Raw genomic sequence first — 20232 nt, 5'->3', positions numbered from 1 at the left:
CCTAGACCTTTTAGTTCCTAAATATAGGACGCAAAAACCTTTATATTTATAATAAGCCTTAAAGCACTAGAGCTGGGCAGATATCAACCTTCTATGCTAGTCTGTCTATTTCTCTGTCAATAACCCTGAGATATCACTTGCCATGTTCCACCTTGGCTGCTCCTACTCCAACAGGCCAGCCCTCATGGCTGCGTGCTCACAATACACCTACCCCACAATGCCTTCTTCCTCCCTCCTCCTCTCTCTCTCCTCATGGTCTCTGTGACAGACTCCATTTTTTGTCTTAAGAACTCTTGTGGGACATTTTGTATCACTTGAGAGTTTTAGCTCTTACTTTAGCTGTTTGTACAGAAAGACTTTTTTTTTTCTCCTGTTTGGCTTTTGTTCTTATCTTTTGTTGTTGTTGGTGGCTTGTTTTTGTTTTTGTCCCCTCTTCTACCCCCCCAACGCCCCCCCCCAAAAAAAAAACAAAAAACAAAACCAGTGTCTCCTGTAGCCCAGGAGACCTCAAACTGGCAGTCTCAGGGTTTCTTTCTTCCTTTCTTTCTTTTTTTTTTCCCTTGGTTTTTCGAGACAGGGTTTCTCTGTGTAGCCTTGGCTGTCCTGGAACTTACTCACTTTGTAGACCAGGCTGGCCTCGAACTCAGAAATCCACCTGCCTCTGCCTCCCAAGTGCTGGGATCTAAGGCATGCGCCACCACGCCTGCCCGGCTTAGTCTTAACGTTTCTATTGTTGCGATAAAATACCATGGTCAAAAACAATTTTGTTTTAGCTTACAAGTCCAAACACTGCCATGAAGGGAAGTCATGGCAGGAATTTAAGCAGAAGCCATGGAGGAGTGCTGTTTACTGACTTCTTAAACACCCGATTTCTTAAAACACCTCAAGACCACCTGCCCATTGGTGGGTGGCAGCAGGACCTGGGCCCTCCCACATTAAACACAAATAAAGAAAATGCTTGCCTAGATAAATCTTATGGAAGTATTTGTTCCAAGACTTTTTTCCTCAGCCAGGCGTGGTGGGCACACCTTTAATCCCAGCACTCTGGAGGCAGAGGCAGGCGGATTTCTGAGTTCGAGGCCAGCCTGGTCTACAAAGTGAGTTCCAGGACAGCCAGGGCTATACAGAGAAACCCTGTCTCAGAAAAAAAAATTTTTTTTTCCTCTCAGTTATGTCTAGAAAAACTTTTGGGAGTTGTTTCTCACCTTACACCGTGTGGGACCCAGGGATCAAACTCAGCTCATCAGGTTTGGCAGATTTTGGCACCTTTAACAGCCGAGTGCCACCAGTCCTGCTTTTTTTTTTTTTTTTTTTTTTTTTTTTTAATGTGGGGTGAGGCTTGGACATACATTTGCTAAGGAAAATATAGGGAGTCCAGAGGACAACCTATGGGAGTTGGTTCTCTCCCTCTCATGGTGACGCCTGGGAATCAAACTCAAGTGGTCAGACTTGGTAGCCAGCATCTGTACCTGCTGGGCCATCTTGCTGGTCATTATTAGTAGAGGGTTTTAAAGAGATCAGGTTTACAAAGAAACTGAACAACAACAGACATTTAGGATCTTACATACCTCTTCACCTCTGGTCCTGAATACAAATAATTTTCTTTCATTAGTGTGAGATATTTGTTATAGTTAATACACCAAGGTCAATAAATTATTAAGCCATGCTCTAGTAAGTGTCAATAGATTGAGCCAGGCGTGGTGGTGCACGCCTTTAATCCCAGCACCCGGGAGGCAGAGGCAGGTGGATTTCTGAGTTCGAGGACAGCCTGGTCTACAAAGTGAGTTCCAGGACAGCCAGGGCTATACAGAGAAACCCTGTCTCGAAAAAAAAAAAAAAACAAACAAAAAGAAGAAAACAAAACAAAACAAAACAAAACAAACCAAGGCTCATGTAACCTAGCCTGGCCTCAAACTCATTCTACAGCCAAGGACAACCATGAACTTGGCTTCTGCATTTATCTCCTAAAATGCTGAGAATGCAGGAATCCACTGCCCATAATTGGTTGTACGGTGCTTGAACTCAAGCAAGCCAGGCAAGTAATCTACCCTCTGAGCTACATCTCCAGCGCTACCCACTGAGCTATATGTCTGGCACTACCCGTCCTGTTCCTATGTCTACCCATTCTTCAGGAACTCAGTGTTATCAGAAGCCCAATCCTGAACTGGCCCCGTAGAAAACACATTCTTACATCCCCAAGTCAAAGAAGACCAAAAAGGCACACTGGTATGAAGGCAAAGATCATTTGCATGTTTTATTTAAAAGTAAACAGCTGTTAAGATAGAAGGGCAGATGTTTTCTTTATTGTAAAGACAGCAGTTACAAAAGAGTTACAAGTTACAAGTCAAATAAATATGACATTAAGAATTTTTGGTTTTGGTTTTGTTAAAAAATACATAACCCCCCTCCCCAGGTATTTGTGAGAAGTCCCAAGAAACTCAAGATACAAAAATCTGTCTCATGGGCGAGAATACATTTCTTTCAGTTCTCTGGAACTGTTGTCAGACACGGGAATTTGGTCATGATTTCAAAAGACCTTGGATGTCACTTGAGAGTTTCACAGGTCCACTCTGATTTGAATGGGGTCGGGTGACAGCTATCCTTCTACTCACTAATATTACTTCTGACGATTCTCTCATTCTTAACAGTAAAGAACTTAGGAGTGGGAAAATGGCTGGACTGGGAAATGAACGAGGGGGAACAAGAGGGTAGGCATTGTTAAGAGCCAAGAGACAGGCAAAGATAGCATCAAACTAGTCCCTGGTTGGTGAGGGGATATTGGTATTGATCCACAAGTGCTCCTTCAAATCCCATCATCACACTAGCGTGGAAGACGGTGAAAAAGAAGTCAATGGAATCTGGGTAATAACAAGAAGGCAGACAGACGCTGACCAGGAAACAATACAAGGAACACAAAGGAAAAACTACCCGGGGCCGACAGGCAACATGTCCTCTGAGAACCGTAGATGAACAGGAGTTGACATAGGACTCCGCAGGGATAAATAAGGTTTCCAAGAAGAAACGAATCTACAGATAACAGCAGAGGGGTGAAGGCTGGAAAGGCTGGCTGGCAAACCGTTTGGAAGGGACCAGGACCCTGGGAAGGACGAAAGCAAGTTACTGGTTATCCAGAAGCACTAAGAAACAGGCCTGGGCCGTGAAGGGGAGGTCATCTGAGCAGAGGGCTGCAGGGATAAAAATGTGAAAAATCCTGGTCATCACCTCCAGGGTGTTAGTAAGGCACAGCCGCGGTCAAAGGTCAGGTCAGCAGGACTACGCGCTGAAAGCTGCCTTGAGCTCCCGGAAGGCTGCCTGGCGGAGCCTCCGGGCCTCCTCCTCCCGTTTCCGCTCTTCTTGCTCAGCTTTTAACTCAGCTTCGAACTTACTGGAACATGACAAGGCCTGGGCCTGCGAAGAAATAGCAAACAGACGACACCGGTAAGGGCAGGGAAGGATATGGGGGTACTGGCACCCAAACCCTTGCAGCAGCCATGCAAAGCTTGGACCAAGAGTGTTGGCACTGCTAAGGACACCTCTTCCTTTGGTCCATAATCTGCCGTTGAGTCGTTTACCTGTGGCTGGCTTCTACCTGCTTCTATTTCAGGGTTGTTCTTTCTCGATTCTTTTTTCAGGGTGCTAAATGCACACCCACTAGCTCTTGGTGGTAGGCAAGCTCTACGGTGAAGCCACTTCCCCAGGTTCCCACATTTACGTTTCTTTGGTTTCACAGCGGTATCACTACATTCTTGTGGACCAGTCCTTGAACTGGGCCGAGTGGTATCCTCAGACCTCAAGAGAGAAGGTTCTCTGTTCATCAGTTGACTCAGAAACTCATGACTGATCAAGATACAGAGATAATCCACTCACTATGGAATGCTCAGACACACATGGGACACACACCCTTCCCAAGGCTCCTGGAAGGGTGGGTGGAAACCCTACAAGAGCCAAAGGTCAGGGAGTACTGGAGTTGAAGGAGTGGAGCCAGCTGTACTCAGGAACGCCCAGCAGGTGAGGTTGCCCACTCTAGACCTGCACACCATCAAGCCAGTCAGCATTCTAGCATGGGGTGGGAAGTGGCTCATGAGCCCCCACCCTTGAGAGTTTATGGGAAGTTGATGGCTTCTGGGAGAGAGTTTTCTTTAATTGTGTGACTCCTGATAGGTCATGCTCCAGTCTCACATCCAGAAATATATGGGCCACACAAAGCAGAGTCAATAGGTTTTTTTGTTTTGTTTTGTTGTGGGATGGAGGGGAAAAGGTGGATTTGGGAAGAGTTAGGGGGAGGAGTTGGGAGCAAATAGGATCAAAATTCATTGTGTAAAATTCTCAAAGAATAAAAAATATTTTTTAAAAAAAAACATTGCTATATTCTAGGTGGAAGAACAAAAGCAAATGCCTTGGGAGTCTTTGGCTGGGGTGGTATCCTAATATGGACTTCAAAGGGAAATCTTTTCTAAGATTTCATTTACTTATTTAATAATGTATATGAGCACACTGTCGCTCTCTTCAGACACACCAGAAGAGGACATCGGATTACATTACAGATGGCTGTGAGTCACCATGTAGTTGCTGGGATTTGAACTGACCTCCAGAAGATCATTCAGTGCTCTTAACCGCTGAGCCATTTCCACAGCCCACAAGGAAAACCTTTACAATAGCTTTCTGAATGATGTGGATGCTGGGGGTGGGGGTGGGGGATAAACTTAGGTCCTTTGGGAGAACAATACATGTGCATAACCACGGAAGCATCTCTCCAGCTCCAATGCATCAGCTCCCACCCCCCACCCCCACCCCCGTGTGGACTTTACCTTTCCATCAACATTGTAGTTCTTGGCTGAAATAGAATTCAGTGGCCGATGAACATGTTTATGTTGTGAGTGGGATTTCATGTTTGTTTTTTTTAACTTAATGATTTATCGTCAATGATACCATTTCAGGTGCAGGAGGATATAGCTCTGTTGGTAGAGTGTAGACTAGCATGTAAGAAACCGAGTGTATTTGTCCCCAGTACTGCATAAAGCTGTACTTATACCTGTAATCCCAGAACTCAGGAGGTAGATACAGAGAATCACAAGTGTGTTTGTGGATTGCCCTGGTGTTGTTTGTATTTTGATGCTAATTTTGCCTCCTCAAGAGGGATTGCTCCAAAGGAGGAGTGGAGTTCGTGTGAACCTTCTTCCCATTTTAACTAGTCAAAGGCTAGAGCCTGGATTGGGAAGGGAAAGATTGGCTGGAGGGTTTAGAGAGGAAGAGAGAGGAAGGAGGGAGACGGAGGAGACAGAGGAAGACGGAGGAAGAAGAGGTGGAAGAAGGACAGAACAAAGCCATGTGGCCTGAAGAAGGTAAGTGAAGAGGTTCTCTCTCTGACCAATCTAGGCATGCGGCTTATAAATACAATAACTGAGTTATGTGTTCTTATTGGGGTTGGAAGTTTACTGCAACTCAAGTGTGTGATCATCTTTGGCTGCATAGCCAGCTTGAAGAGAACCTGGGACACCCGAGACATGTCTCAATAATAATCATACCTTATCAGATAAAACTATTTCAAAATCCTCCCTCCTAGAAATGACTTTCTTTTTTCATGGTTTACCCATTTGTACCACCTCTCAGTGGCACGCTGAGTGTATAGGTGATGTTAACGCAGGCTATGAGATGGCCCTTGACCACAGCTGTTCTGACTTATACCTGCACCATCCCGAAGCAGATACACACTGACACATACCCTTGGCCGAAGCTTATCATGATTAGCCTCACTTTTTTGCCAATCTGTAGACAAAAACACATTGTCATCTTCTCTCATTTCCCTCTTGGTGAGTTACCCACTTGGATCCTTTGCCCACTTTCATGTCCAGCTGCTTTTCCCTTCCAATAGGCAGCTCTCTACGGAATATCAGTCCCTTGCTGCTAATCTTCCCTCTGTCTCTTCCTATCTGTGGGTCTCCAAAGTACTTAAAATCTTGATGTAATGTATCAACCATTAGCTCTTGTCTTTTATAGCACATTGAAAAAAGCCTCCAATGCTCTAAATCCATTTTTCTGTATTTCCTTCTAATACTCTTATTGCATCTTCTGTATTTTGCTCATGTAGTCCAGGCTAGCCTCAAACTTACTCTATATTCCAAATTGGCTTCAACTTTTGGCCCTTCTGCCACTACCTCACAAACATTGGTTTGACAGGTATGTGACATACCTGATTTATTTGGTTCACACACACACACACACACACACACACACAGAGCCTATTTTGGAACTGAGCCTTTTAGAAAAGACCTCCCAAAGACTGGGCATCTCCCCTTGTCTGTCTCAGATCTCACTTCAACTTTTTGAGACAGGGTTGGGCTGGCAACATGTGATCCTGCTGCCTCAGCTTCCCAAGTGGCTAAGCTTAAAAGCTGTTCTCAGAATCTTCTGTTGACAGTTCACTATTGTTCCTCTATTTCCTGTCACTCAACTCCTTCGTGGAAGACATCCATTCCTCGTTTGACATGCTACCTCCATAGCTGCTGAGCTTGCCCTCACACCCCCGCACAGGATTTAATACACTTCATACTCTGTTTAAGCATCGTTTTGGGAAGAAGAGGTAGGATCCAGTGGTCGCTTGTGTGCTTAGCATGCAGGAGGCCATGAATTCAAACCTGAGAATCAGAAAAATGGGCATAAATTTCTTTTTAACTAAAATTTGTTTGGAGACAAAGGCAGGAAGATTACAGACTTGAGGCCAACCTGGGCTACATATGAGACTCTATTTCAAAAACTACTAAAATGAAATTAAACATAAAAAGTCTCTAAATTCCTCAACACTTAACTGTATTAAAATATATGAGGGGGATGCACATAGGTTTGTGCAAACATAAGCCACTCCATCTGTGTGCATAGATGAGCATGCACATGTGTACACACACATGCAGAGGCCAGAAGGCCCTTGTCTGTAGTTCCTCGGGTGCTCACCTCATTTTAGCCTGGAGCAGCTTGCTAAGTAAGCAGGCTGGCTGGCTGGCTAGGGAACCCCAAGGATCAGGATATACCATCATGTCTGGCTTCTTTTTCGGGAAGGTTCAGGGGCTTGAACTTGGGTCCTCATGCGTGTAAGGGAAGTGCTTTGCCAAGTACACACTCTCTCTCCAACCCTACACACCCCTTTATATTGGGGGGAGGGTGCCTGAGCATATAAAAGTGTTTACATCTCAGGTTTCTACAACCAATCCCTTCATGTACACAAAGGGCCGACTATACCTTCACTCCCCAGCTGCACTTTTGCCTGGCACACCATCATGTCTGCCCAACTCCCTCACCAACGTCCACCCTCACTGCCACGATCTAGAATTGCATGCTTCCAAGCTGAGGTCACACTTAAAAAACAATCTCTTCAGTATGGAGAGGGAGCTTAGCGATTAAGAAAGAGCACTTACAGAGGACCAAGGTTTAGTTCCCAGCACCTACGTGACAGTCCAAAGCCTTGGAACCTCCAGTTCCAAGGACTCTGGACATATTATTCTGGCCTCTGTAGACATGTGGTGCACATACATGTATGCAGGCAAAACACTCTTATACATAAAAACAAAAACCTCTTATTAGGATAGTGGCTAGAACCACTGGGACTTGGGATTTCCAGCCAGGGCTGGGTCTTCACTGGATTTCTCTCTCCTCACAGTGGTCCTTCCATCTCTGCCTCCTTCAGCTGGAAGAAAGCAGATGTAGTCTTTCCACTACCTCAAGGAATGCTAGGCCTACAGGCAACTGGTTTGTAACTGCTCAAAAACCAACGTCCTCATCCCTAGAATGTCTGTGAGCCCCATTTATAAAATTAGTCATTACAACATTTTAAATCAAACGAATCTGTAATCAATTGCACCAATAGGAAAAGGGTTGAGTACTGAAGGGCCATCATATTACATGTTACTCTTATCTGCTGGGGCTGTGTCTCCACAGTGGGAAAGCTGGGTGGTGATTTTAAGACTGTGGCTTCACCTGCATCCACATTCCACCAAGAGCTCGAACTCAACCTCAGTGTGGAATATTTACACCACGGGAAACAGCCAACACCACACAGTTGGCCTTCATTGTCTGTCTACCCAATCCGGTCATAATGGGCTGGGGAAATGTTAAAAATGCAGGTGAAACCTTACATTGTCTGTGGCCTTTGCGTCATGAAATGTCTCGAGACTGAGAGGATGACCTCTTGGAACTTGAAATAATCAACAAGAAATTGCTTAGTACATCAAGTTGAAGTTTTTTTCTCCCCCTCCCCCCCATGGTATGTGTGTGTGTGTGTACTTGTGTGTGTGCATGCGCTTTTCTGGGGGCAGTGAGGTATGTGGGGGGGGGTACAGGGGGCATGTGTGTACATGTGTAGGTGTCAGCAGACCACCTCAAGTGTTGTTTCTTCACCCTCACCTTTTTTGAGACAAGGTAGCTTTTTTTTTCCCCCAGGCTAGCTGGTTTGCTAGTTTCTGGGGACTGCTTCTCTCTACCTCCCTTTTTGCCACAAGAGAACTGAGATTATAGACATGTTAACATGCCCTGCTTCACAAGGGGTCTGGCAGTAAGCCTGTGTCTTGCTCAGTTCCCTGTTGCTTCTCCCCTGAAACACTCTCTTTGTCTCCCAGTAAATCTCTCGTGGACTATTTCTTGTATGGTGTGACTTAGTGGTGTTCCTTGGCTCCTTGACTGCCTTGGTACCTTTCTCCTCAGAGCTGTAACACTCAGCCCCCTAGAGAATCAGACACCAAGGAGCTCTGACAGTCCTGGTGCTTGCTATGCAGCCCAGGCTAGCCTCAAACGTGCTGCAAACCTTCTGCCTTGGCTCCCTAAGGATTGGGATTACAGGAATGCACCATCACACCCAGCCCGAGGCTCCAGAAGCCTGTCTGCCTTTCTTTCTATCTTGCTTTGCTTTGCTTTGCTTTGCTTTGCTTTGCTTTGCTTTGCTTTGCTTTGCTTTGCTTTGCTTTGCTTTGCTTTGCTTTCTTCCTTCCTTCCTTTCTTTCTTTCTTTCTTTCTTTCTTTCTTTCTTTTTCTTTCTAAATTACCTCAAACTATGAACTAACCTTCATACTGGAACTGATTTTTTTAAATTCTATTTTAACGTGTTTAGATATTTTTGCCTTCATGTAAGTCTGTACTCCACGTGCATGTGTGGTACCCACAAAGGCCAGAAGAGGACTTTGGAAGTCCTGGGACTGGAGTTACAAACAATTATAAACAGTCATGCGGGTGCTGGGAATCAAACCCAGGTCCTCTGGAAGAGTGGCCAATGCTCTTAACCATTGAGCCATCTCTCCAGTCCTAGAAACTTTGTGTGTGTGTGTCCATTGCAATCACAATTTGACAACAAATACAAGATCTGGGGGGTGGGGGGTAAGCACCTTCTCTGTGGATCGATCTCTGTGAATCAATAGCTACTTGGAGTATGACAAAGGCTATAAAGTATGTTATCTATAGAATTTAAAACAAACTTGGTGTTTAGAACACAGGGCCTGGCAAGATGGCTCAGTGGGTGAGACTGTTCTTCCAAAGGTCCTGAGTTCAAATCCCAGCAACCACGTGGTGGCTCTCAACCACCCATAATGAGATCTGATGCCCTCTTCTGGTGTGTCTGAAGACAGCTACAGTGTACTTAAAATAATAAATAAATCTTTGGACCTGAGCGAGTGGGGTTGGCCAGAGCAAGAGAGGTCCTAAAAATTAAATTCCCGGGGCTGGCGAGATGGCTCAGTGGTTAAGAGCGCCGACTGCTCTTCCAAAGGTCCCGAGTTCAAATCCCAGCAACCACATGGTGGCTCACAACCATCCATAACAAAATCTGATGCCCTCTTATGGAGTATCTAAGGACAGCTACAGTGTACTTACATATAATAAATAAATAAATCTTTAAAAAAAAAATTAAATTCCCAACAACCACATGAAAAGCTCACAACCATCTGTACAGCTGCAGTATACTCATATACATAAAATAAAATAAAATAAAATAAAATAAATGTTATAACGCAGGACCTCCTGTAGTTCAGACAGCTGTGAACTTGTTATGTAGAACTCTGTATGTAGTGGACCTGGTCCTTGAACTCTTAAACTTACTATCTCTGCCTCCTGAATGCTAGGATTACAGGATGATAGTTTGTTGCTAAATGTTTACCCAGGAAACACTGTCTAAGCTTCAACATCCTTATCTTGAACATGGTACAATTGTTGGGTCTGTTGATAAATGCCTGGTTTTTCCAGCACTGGGGTGGTGATAGCAGGAAGATTGCAAGCTCAAGGTCAGCCTACACTATGGAGACTTTTTCTCAAGTCTCTCTCTCTCTCTCTCTCTCTCTCACACACACACACACACACACACACACACACACACACACACTCACGACAATAACACCTACCTCCAGGGAGTTGGTGTATGAATTTGAAGTATTCAAAGAGGTCTGACCCAGCACCAACTCTCCCTGCCCCTCACCATTCCTAGCTAGGACAACAGGAGAGAGATTTGCCATCTATTCACCCAGGAATCTTTTGTCTCCTGCAACACAAAAGTCCATCTCGCCTCTGGGTTCTATAGCCTACCCCTGACCATCTAGCTTCTGGGTTCTATAGACCACCCCTGACCCTAACCCCCTATCCCATGTCCTATCTTCTCGACCATCTCACTTTTTATTTCTTCCTTTCCTAGACAATTTCCCCCTGATAGGAACACATGCTGACCTCTCTCAGAGGCTGCAAAGTAAACATTTTTTTTTTTTTTTTTTTTTTTACCTAACCCCAAGCTACTGTCTCACCTGCCCAGGCATCTGCAATAGAGACTTGGCTCTCAGGGCTCCTCCTACCAGGTCCATTCTAGTCCTATTCCAACACAATCAGTCCAACAGGATGAGTCTGATCCCTTAAGCATCTCTACTGAGGGCTGGCCAGATGGCTTGCTGCCAAATCTGACAACCTGAGTTCCATCTGTAGGACTCACATATTGGAAGGAAGGAATTGCTAGGGATGGAGAGATGGCTCAGAGGTTAGGAGCACACACTGCTCTTCCCGACGGACCTAAGTTCAATTCCCAGCACCCACACCAAGAGCCTCAAAGCCACCTCTCAATCCAGAGACATCTGACAACTCTTACTTCTTTGGGCACCTGCAGTCATAGTCCCATACCCCTGACACAGACATAGCCGTACACTAACTAACAAAAAATAAAAATGAAAATTTAAAAACCCAAACCACTCTTGTCCTGCAAAGTAGCATTTTTCTCTGGCATTCCCTTGGGCCCCTGATGACCTGTCTTCCCTGAAAACTTAAATACAAGTCTTCCCCACAGTCCAGTTGCCACTAAGATCTACTCTCCTGCGGGTTCAGCATGTGCCTGGGATGATGGCTCTCATCCTCTGTGTTCCTGGGTGCCTGTAAATCAGATTTCCTCCTCCATCTTTCCGATAGGAAGCTCACCTGGTATGTGGAGTCTGGGCCCACCCCTGGCCCCAGGAGTGGGCTATGAGGACAGCTATGTTCCAGCCACTGCTAAAGGTGGGTACAGAAAATGTTAGAACTGCTTCATGATCCATCCTTACAGCAAGACACACAGACGTCCAAGACAAACAGAGAGACATTTTTATAGCCTCCATGTGGCCATGATTGGAGGACCACCTGCAGCCATCACCATATCCACCAAATCCGTGCATACCTTGGACTTCCCACCAAAGCCCAGTTTATCACTTCCTCTCCTCAAACCACTCCCGCTTGGGGGAGGGGCTTTCTTGATAGAAAACAAAACAAAACAAAACAAAACAAAACAAAAACAAAACAAAAAAAACCCTCAGCTCTCCTCCTCAGGGCACACCTCCTATTTGGTCTTCCTAAATTTCCCAGTAAGGTAGTCACGAGCACTGAGTTCCAAACTTGTCCCTTTTTGTCCCTGGTCCCCTGTCACAATGCTTGGCAACCGGTATCCCTCCCCATGCACCTGTTAGAAACCTCTCCTTGCGCAACTGTCCTAGGTCAGCCCTGCACAAATGCCTCTGAGGGCTCTCCAGCCCCTGCAGCTGTGTGTGCTATCCCAGCCTGGCTGCACATGAAGCCACCTGCAGCACTGGATCAGCCACAGCTTTCCTGACAACTCACCCTCCCCACACACACCCAAAAAGTTTTACAGAGACTTGGGTTGGGCCTGAGAGGCCAGTCTATAGGTGTCCTCTCAGCCTGGGGGTTCCATCCAGGGATCATCTGCTCTCCAGAGTCACCTACCTCGTGACAAAGGGGGAGAAGTGTGGCCCCATCCCTAGGTCTGCATACTTGCACCTTGGCTTGCTTTCCCAGCTATGGCGCCAGCCCTGCCTGCTCACACGCTCCCGTGTCCTCCCCAGCCTCCAGGACTCCTGGCCCTCTGTGCCTTGGAGCCTGCACTTGCAGTTCCCATGACCAGAATGCCTCCCTTCCTTGATTACAAGGTGAATCCCCATTCATCTTGGACCATCTGTCACCAGTGTCATCTCCTTTATGGCCTCTCCCAGGTCCAAGCAGTGCTTCCCTCCATTCGTCATTCATGCAAAACGTTTATTGAGAGCCATTACACACCGGGCACTGTAATTACAAAGATAACACGCCTACTCTGCCTTTGAGTCTCGCTGTGGAGGCAGACATATAAACACGGATAGTAGGAAAGTTTATTGTTTTTTTTTCTCGTTTCATCTTTTCTCCTTATAAAAACAAAGCACACTAATTCTATGACACTCTGAAAATATAAAATGAGTCCCTTGACGTAACTATTACTAATACTTTCATACATAATTACCTGGGCTGCATTCCATATTTAAAACCAAGTGTCACATGCATTGCTTTGCTTGCTTTATTTTGGACGTCTGTCTACACATACTGTGCAGCCTCATCTCAATCTTTGATGGCTAAACGCACGGTCACACCACGACAGCTTTGTCTCTGAAAACGGAAGTTTAGGTTGTGTCCAGTTTCTTTCTACCTCAGCAGGGTTATAGGAAAATCCCTGCTAGGAGCCCAAGCACATCGGAAGGGAGACAGTCCAGAGGCAGAATAGTAACTGCTCTACAGACAGATCAACGGATACCCTTCCCACAAGTGTCCGAGAGCACTCTGAACAGATATAAAACAGTGGCACTTACACAAGGAATACAGGTACTTGGGAGAGATGGGCCTTTCCAGGCCTGGTTAGCCAGCAGTAGGCTGCCCTAGAAGGTGGTCCCAAAGGAAGCAGAGTTTTCCAAACAGAGGCCTTGGGGTAGCGCTCTGGGCAAAAGGAGCTACAGGTTCTGAGAATTGCTTGTGAACATTTCCAGTAACATCTCAAGGATTGGATGAGGCTGGAGTGGGAATCACAGGCAAGTCATGACTGGTCCTGCACGCCTAGATGACACAGTCACAGGGAGTCATGCACTTTACCTGCAGCACTTGGCCCAGTGTGCACCACAGCAGTGATGTGTTCTGCTGCTCAACCCTAGGCCCCTTCCCAAGAAGTCTCAAGAGATCGAAAACGTGATGGATCTGATTGATGGCCAGAGAGGCTCCGTCACAGTAGTAGGAACTCCTTCCTTATCTCTACACCCTGTGTCAATGAGTCATGGGCTTTCCTCCCTGTACTGCATAGGCCCCCTGAGGAAGGCAAATGTTCTGTCCCCTCTTTCTGGGTTTCAGAAGCTTCATTGAAAGATCACTGACTGATCTTTGCCAAGAGAGTCCATCCCTGCTCAGCATCATAGACAAGTGAGAATTGAGTCCTGTTTTGAGCTCTAAGCAGGCCAGGATGTCACCAAGGTCACTCTGGCCTTGGATAAGCTCCTGGAAGAAACTCAAAGTCCCCCAGAGGCTGGAAACTGAAGAAGCATGCAGTCCCAAAAGCTAGGACGACATGCTGGCTGCTCCCCCACGAGCCAGGCAATTGCTTAACACTATATGTGTAAGCTCATTTAATCCTGTTGCTGCCTGTGTGGTACAAATGGAAACAGCTCTAGAGTGACAATGTGAGCCCAGGAGGCAGATCTGCTCTTGGGCGACTAACCCGGTGTGGAGCATGTAACCGTCCACTGTACCCTGCCCTGCTTGGCAGCAAGTGTGGAGGGCTCTCCCAGGTATGCTCTGCAGAGACAAGGATGCAGCAGCTAACTTTGGGGAGGTGCCTCGGTGTTCAGTGACTGTGAACTCCCAGGGCTGTGGGGCCTTCCCACCTCTGGACCACTTTCAATGAAGCAAACATTGATGTGGGGCAGGCCACTTTGGCATCTTTCTCTGAACCGTCTCCTGCTTGTCTCCAAGCCATATATTACTTTTTTAAAGATTTATTTATTTATTTTTATTTTTTGGTTTTTTGAGGCAGGGTTTCTCTGTGTAGCCCTGGCTGTCCTGGAACTCACTCTTAGACCAGGCTGGCCTTGAACTCAGAAATCCACCTGCTTCTGCCTCCCAAGTGCTGGGATTAAAGGCCACCACACCTTTAAGATTTATTTTTAATGATAGCTATTTTAAAGTAAGTGTGTATGTGTGTGTGTGTGTGTGTGTGTGTCTCCATGGAGGCCAGAAGAGGGTGTCAGATTCCCTGGATCTGGAGTTAGAGGAGTTGGGAGCTGCTTAGTATAGGTCTTGGGAACCAACATCCAGTCCACTGCAAGAGCAGTGTCTTCCAGCCCTCCACCGAAGATGTTTAAGATGTAAAAACTAGGCTGGAGGGATGGCTCAGTGGGTAAGAGCACTGACCCTTCTTCTGAAGGTCCCGGGTTCAAGTCCCAGCAACCACATGGTGGCTCACAAGTTCACTGACAGCTACAGTGTACTTAGGTATAATAATAAATAAATCTTTGGGCCTGAACGAGCTGGGCCAACAGGAGTGAGTGGGATTGAGCAAGCAGAGCTCAATTGTAGAGCAAGCTACAATTACAATTCCCAACAACCACACGAAGGCTCACAACCATCTGTACAGCTACAGTGTACTCATATACATAGAATTAAACAAATAAATAAATATTTTTTAAAAGAATAAAAGCAGGGGACAGGGTGGGAAGGAGCTGTTAAAGCAACTCAAGTGATTGTGGAGATAGAGAGGAGCCCTTAGGCACAGCCCAGATGGAGGGTATGTCTTGGAGCCTGGAACCTACAAACCCTCTGGAGCCAGTGAGCAGGTGTCTTCTCTACTGTGTCTGTTTTCCAGATGGTGTGAGGATACACTCTCTCACTCCCAAGTACCCGCACAGGTTATACAGCTTTCCTTGTCCTGAGGGAGCTAATGGGTCCCTGGATAGGAAGTGGCTGTCACAAGGGCAGGGTCAAGGAAGAGTGGTGGCTGCATAGGAAAGGGAACAGATGCTCACCTTGGCTTCGAAGAAGTTCTTGGCACCTCTGACACCTTCCAGGGCGACATCAATCTCGGAAAACTTGGCCAGTGCCAGCAACCCACTGTCCTCCTGCAGCTCACCAGCAGCAGCCTTGTGGAAAATGAGCAGGAACTGTGGGAGGGAGAGGGACAAAAGGGTTCTGACTGCTCTGCTATTCTGGTCCGAAACATCCATAACAATCCCTCTAGCCTGAGCAAGAGACATTCTGCCCAAGCATTTGAAAAGGGTGGGTTTCTGCAGGGCGGCGGCTGCGGTGGTGGTGGTGCACGCCTTTAATCCCAGCACTAGGGAGGCAGAGGCAGGAGGATCTCTGCAAGTTCTTAGGCCATCCTGGTCTACAGAGCGAGTTCCAGGACAGCCAGGGCTGTCTCAGAGAAACCCCATCTCAAAAAAAACAAAAAAACAAAAAAAACAAAGCAAACAAATAAAAACAAAAACAAACAAAAGAAGGAAGAAAAGAAAAAAAAGATGAGTTTTTAAAAATTTTTAATTTTTAACTAAGTGTGTATGGGGGATGTGTATGTGGGGGGGGGGTGTGCAGGTGTCCACGGACTTCAGAAGAGGGCGTTGGAACCCCTTAAGCGGAGTTACTGGCAGTTAAAGGCTGCCTGATATGGGTACCAGGAACCAACTTGGATCCCCTGCTAGAGCATCAAGCACTCTTAGTCATCTCTCCAGCCTGGAAAAGATGCCATGTCTGTGCCTATGTAGAGAATTGTTTTGTCTGATACCAGGTCATCACAACCAAAAACATGGAGTTAAGGTGGGACGGCACATGCTTACTATGTGTAAGGGCCTGAGTCCAATCCCCAACACCAAATAAATTCATTGAATTAAATATAAATCCTCTCCTCCATCCATTAATGCCACTGTTGGAAATCTAGCCCTCAAAAAATCCACACAGTAGGGTTGCAGAGTAGCCTGGTTGGTAGAAAGTCCTGGGTTCAATCCCAAGAAAGTACTGCATATGCTAGATATAATGGGGTAGGCTTATAATCTAACATGTACTTATTTGCTTGTATTTATTTCTTTGAGACAAGGTCTCACTGTGTAGCCTTGGCTGGGCTAGATAGACCTGGCTATATAGACCAGAAAGGCCTTGAAGTTAAAAAATCCACCTGCCTGTCTCTGTCTCCTGTCTCTGTCTCCAAAATGCTGGGATTGAAGGCATATGTCTACCTCACATTAGTTAATTAATTAATTAATTAGTGCAATTATTTATTTATTGGGTCTGTGAGTATAGGCGTGCACATTCCACAGCACGTGTGGAGGGCAGAGGGCAACTCTTTCTTTCTTTTCTGGCCTCAGCTCTTGCCCTTCCACCTCACTGAGGCAGGGTCTGTCTTATTTCTGTTGCTACTGTCTGCTCAAGGCTACCTGGCCCTCCACCTCCCCACGTGCTTTCCTGGCTCTGACTCCCAGCTCCCCGTAGGCATGTGCTAACACACCCAGCTTTCTACGTGTGTTCTGGGGATTAAACAGCTAGGACAGCTAGAGCCTCAATCCCAGCCACTCTCAACTTTCCTAACGCTGCGACCCGTTGATATAGGTCCTCATGCGGTGGTGACCCCCAACCATAAAATTATCCTCCTTGCTACTTCATAACTGTAATTTTGCTACTGTTGTGGACTGTAATGTAAACACCTGATATACAAGATACTGATATGTGACCCCGCAAGGTGTTGCGACCCCCCAGGTTGAGAACCACTGTTATATTCAACTATTTCCCCAACCCTGATACACTATTTTTTAAGTAAATAATTTAATTATATTTTAATTATATTTGTTTATAAGTACATTTATGGTCTTTTAGGGGTGTGTAAATTGGTCTTGAGTCTTGAGCTCACAAAGATCCACCTGCTTCTGCCTCCCAAGTGCTGGGATTATAGACTTTTACCAGCCCCAACCTAAGTTTTTACATGAAAAATTTATTTATTTACTTTGTGCGTGTGTGTGTTTGTGTGTGTATGTGTATATATGTATATGTGTACGATAGCAGTATGTGTGTGTGTGTGTGTGTGTGTGTGTGTGTGTGTGTATGTGTACCATGGCACACATGTGGTGGTCAGAGGACAACTGTAAAGTTGATTTTTTTTTTTTTTTTTTTTGGTTTTTCGAGACAGTGTTTCTCTGTGTAGCCCTGGCTGTCCTGGAACTCACTTTGTAGACCAGGCTGGCCTCGAACTCAGAAATCCGCCCGCCTCTGCCTCCAGAGTGCTGGGATTAAAGGCGTGTGCCACCACACCCGGCTGTAAAGTTGATTCTTTTCTTCATGTGAGTCCCTGAGATTAGACTCAGGCTGTCAGGTTTGTCCTTTACACACTGAGCCATCTCACTGCCCCCCACCCCTGGCCCCCCTTTTTCATATCTCTTAGCCATTTCTATTTTTTTCTCATGTGTTCTGTATCCACATAAGACTGCTTACCTTTCTTGTGGTTTACTAAGAGATCTTTGTAGGCCTTAGTAAGTTTCAAACAGGTTAGCTCTGCTGCGTGTCATTTGAGTGTGCTGGGGCTGTGGCTGTTTTGTTGGTTTGCACACATGCCAGAACACACATGTGGAGGTCAGAGGGCAGCTTGCAGACTCAGTTCTCTCCTTCTGCCCTGTGGGCCCCTGGGATCAAACTCACCCGGGCAGGCTTTACATCAACTGTCTTTATACACTGAGCTGCCTCATCGACCCTGTTTATTATTTTTGTTTCTTGTTCCTCAGTGTTCTGGCTGTCCTGGAACCCACTCTGTAAACTAGGCTGGCCTCAAACTCACAGAGATCTACCTATCTCGGACTCCTGAGTGCTAGCATTAAAGATGTTTGACACCCCACTGGCTCTGTTTATTAACTTTTGAGACGGGAGGGTCTTGCTATGTCGCTGGTCTCAGTTGATGCTCCTGTGTTGGTCTCTGGAACGAGTTGAGACTACCACTGTGTGCCACGAATTCTTGGCTTCTGTATGGTATCTTTTGACTCCAGACATTTTTACATAAAGTCTGTCAAATCTTTCTTTCCTCTTACCAGAGAGACGGCCTTAGAAAAATGTCCCCCAACATCAAGGTTACATAAACAGTCAGGTTTGTTTCTGTCTAGCATTTTTATAGCTTTACAAGAAATACCACGTAAATATTTAATCTCTGAAATGTATTCTGTTCTATTGGTAGGGTAATCATTAACCTTATTTCTCTTCCAAATAGTTACTCAGTAAGCCCCACATTTATTGTGTAACACACTTCTTCTTCCACATTCAAAATGTGTAACCTAAACGAAGTAGTCTTTGAGGGCAGCTGTGTTAGGGCCTCTGCAGAATAAATTCTTAAATTGCAGTCCCCCCTCTCCTAGCCTCCTCTCCCAGGGTTACTTTCCAGTTACTTGGTTCCCTTCTCTGTAATTTTTATAAAGCTAGCATGGTGGCTCACAGGTAACATCAGCATCAGAAGGCTGAGGTAGGAAGATTGCCAACAGCTTCAGGCCAGTGTTGGCTATGGTGTGAAACAAAACAAAACACCCTATGAATTAATTATTCACCTTGTATACGTGCATGCCATGGTGTGTGTATGGAGGTCAGAGGACAACTCTGTTGGTTCTCTTCTACCATGTGGGTCCCAGAGAATTGACAGATTGTCAGGGTTTGCCCCACAAAAGCCTACAAGCTGGGGGGACGGGGCAATGGAGGGATGGATCTGTGGTTAAGGGCACTTGCAGGGGACTCGGATTCCTCCCCAGCATCCACACCGTGGCTCACAACCATCCCTACCTCTACTTCTAGGGGATCCATCACAGTCTTCTGGCCTCTGTGAGCACCGGGCATGCATGTGGTATGCAGACATAAATGGAGGCAAGACTTTTATACACACAAAATGGACACATTTTTTTAAATTACAAATTTGGGCCGGAGAGATGGCTCAGCATTGAAGATTGCTCTTCCAGAGGTCCTGACTTCAATTACCAGCAACCACATGGGGGCTCACAACCATCTGTAATAAGGACCCGATGCCCTCTTCTGACGTGTCTGAAGATAGTACAGTGTATTCACATACATGAAATGAATGAATAAATCTTTTTTTAAAAAAAAGTTTTTAAAAAAAAATTACAAATTTATTGGCCTAAAGAGCATTGTGCAGTTTCTATAAACACCACCATTCCCCACTTATAAACAGATGGACCAAACCACCAGAAGAGGTTTCTCCAGGTTTTCAGGTGGCACCAAAAGCACATACATAGGAAGAATGTGCCGGACAGTGGTGGTGCACTCCTTTGATCCCAGCACTTGGGAGGAAGAGGCAGGCGGATTTCTGAGTTCGAGGCCAGCCTGGTCTACAGAGTGAGTTCCAGGACAGCCAGGACTACACAGAGAAATCCTGTCTCGAAAAACCAAAATAAGAAAGAAAAAAAAAAAAAAAAAAAAAAAGAAGAGTGTTAGACAGACAGGCACCACTTTAACAGGCTTCCCAAATCCCAACTGCAGGGTCTTAGCTCCCAAGGCTGGAATGCCCTGCTTTCTGCTTCTTACTCAGACCTCGCTCTGCCTTGGACAGTGGGGAGTTTGGGGGTGGGAGGGACTAATCAAAGAGATGGAGTGATGTGTGCAGGGTCTTGTGGCTTCTCTGAGGTCCCTGGAGCTGTCTGGATTAAAAGGAATACTCCGGTCTCCCACCTGCAGCTTCCAACTCTCTCACTAGAGGCCGGCAAAGACTCAGTTTGCAGCAGTTCTTAGAGAGCTAGCACATTGGTTGAAAGCAAGTAGGTCAAAAGAAACCAGGCCCCCAGCAACAGGACAGAGGCCAGGAGGGTAGGGACACTGGTGGCTGCTGCATTTCTCTTGGTTCTCTCTTCTCTTGTGAAAGATGTGGGGTGCGGTAGAGACTTCAGCATTGCAGATGGGGGCTGTGGGATGCAGGGAATGCCTGCC

General features: G+C 46.0%; 1 protein-coding gene and 1 long non-coding RNA gene across 6 annotated transcripts in view; one reads left to right on the top strand and one right to left on the bottom strand.

Moving 5' to 3' along the window:
* Positions 1–2227: 2227 nt before the first annotated feature.
* The window catches only part of Efhd1 (EF hand domain containing 1), a 46489-nt gene continuing 28484 nt past the window's right edge, over positions 2228–20232 (bottom strand). Inside the window, exons 3-5 of one of the 2 annotated variants that reach the window (NR_151447.1) lie at positions 15306–15440; positions 3223–3408; positions 2228–3097 (exon numbers count right to left, since the gene is read on the bottom strand). Coding sequence is in view for 1 of the 2 variants with exons in the window: in NM_028889.3 (NP_083165.1) it covers positions 3274–3408; positions 15306–15440 (270 nt within the window). In the remaining variant the exon portion in view is untranslated. Of the gene's footprint in view, positions 3409–15305; positions 15441–20232 lie in introns of both variants that reach the window. The other variant, NM_028889.3, reaches the window with a different exon arrangement.
* Gm41911 lies at positions 3255–19237 on the top strand. Of its 4 annotated transcripts, XR_878348.2 has the most exons (4): positions 3255–3438; positions 3731–4008; positions 11416–11502; positions 19090–19237. It is a non-coding gene; the product is annotated as a predicted gene, 41911 (long non-coding RNA). The 4 variants fall into 4 exon arrangements; XR_003947914.1 differs by lacking the exon at positions 3731–4008; XR_003947913.1 differs by lacking the exons at positions 11416–11502; positions 19090–19237 and adding an exon at positions 4511–4550.

Source organism: Mus musculus, chromosome 1, assembly GCF_000001635.26.
Source record: "Mus musculus strain C57BL/6J chromosome 1, GRCm38.p6 C57BL/6J".
In the NCBI taxonomy this organism is placed as follows: Eukaryota; Metazoa; Chordata; class Mammalia; order Rodentia; family Muridae; genus Mus; species Mus musculus.
This window is presented reverse-complemented; position numbering and strand designations above follow the sequence as displayed.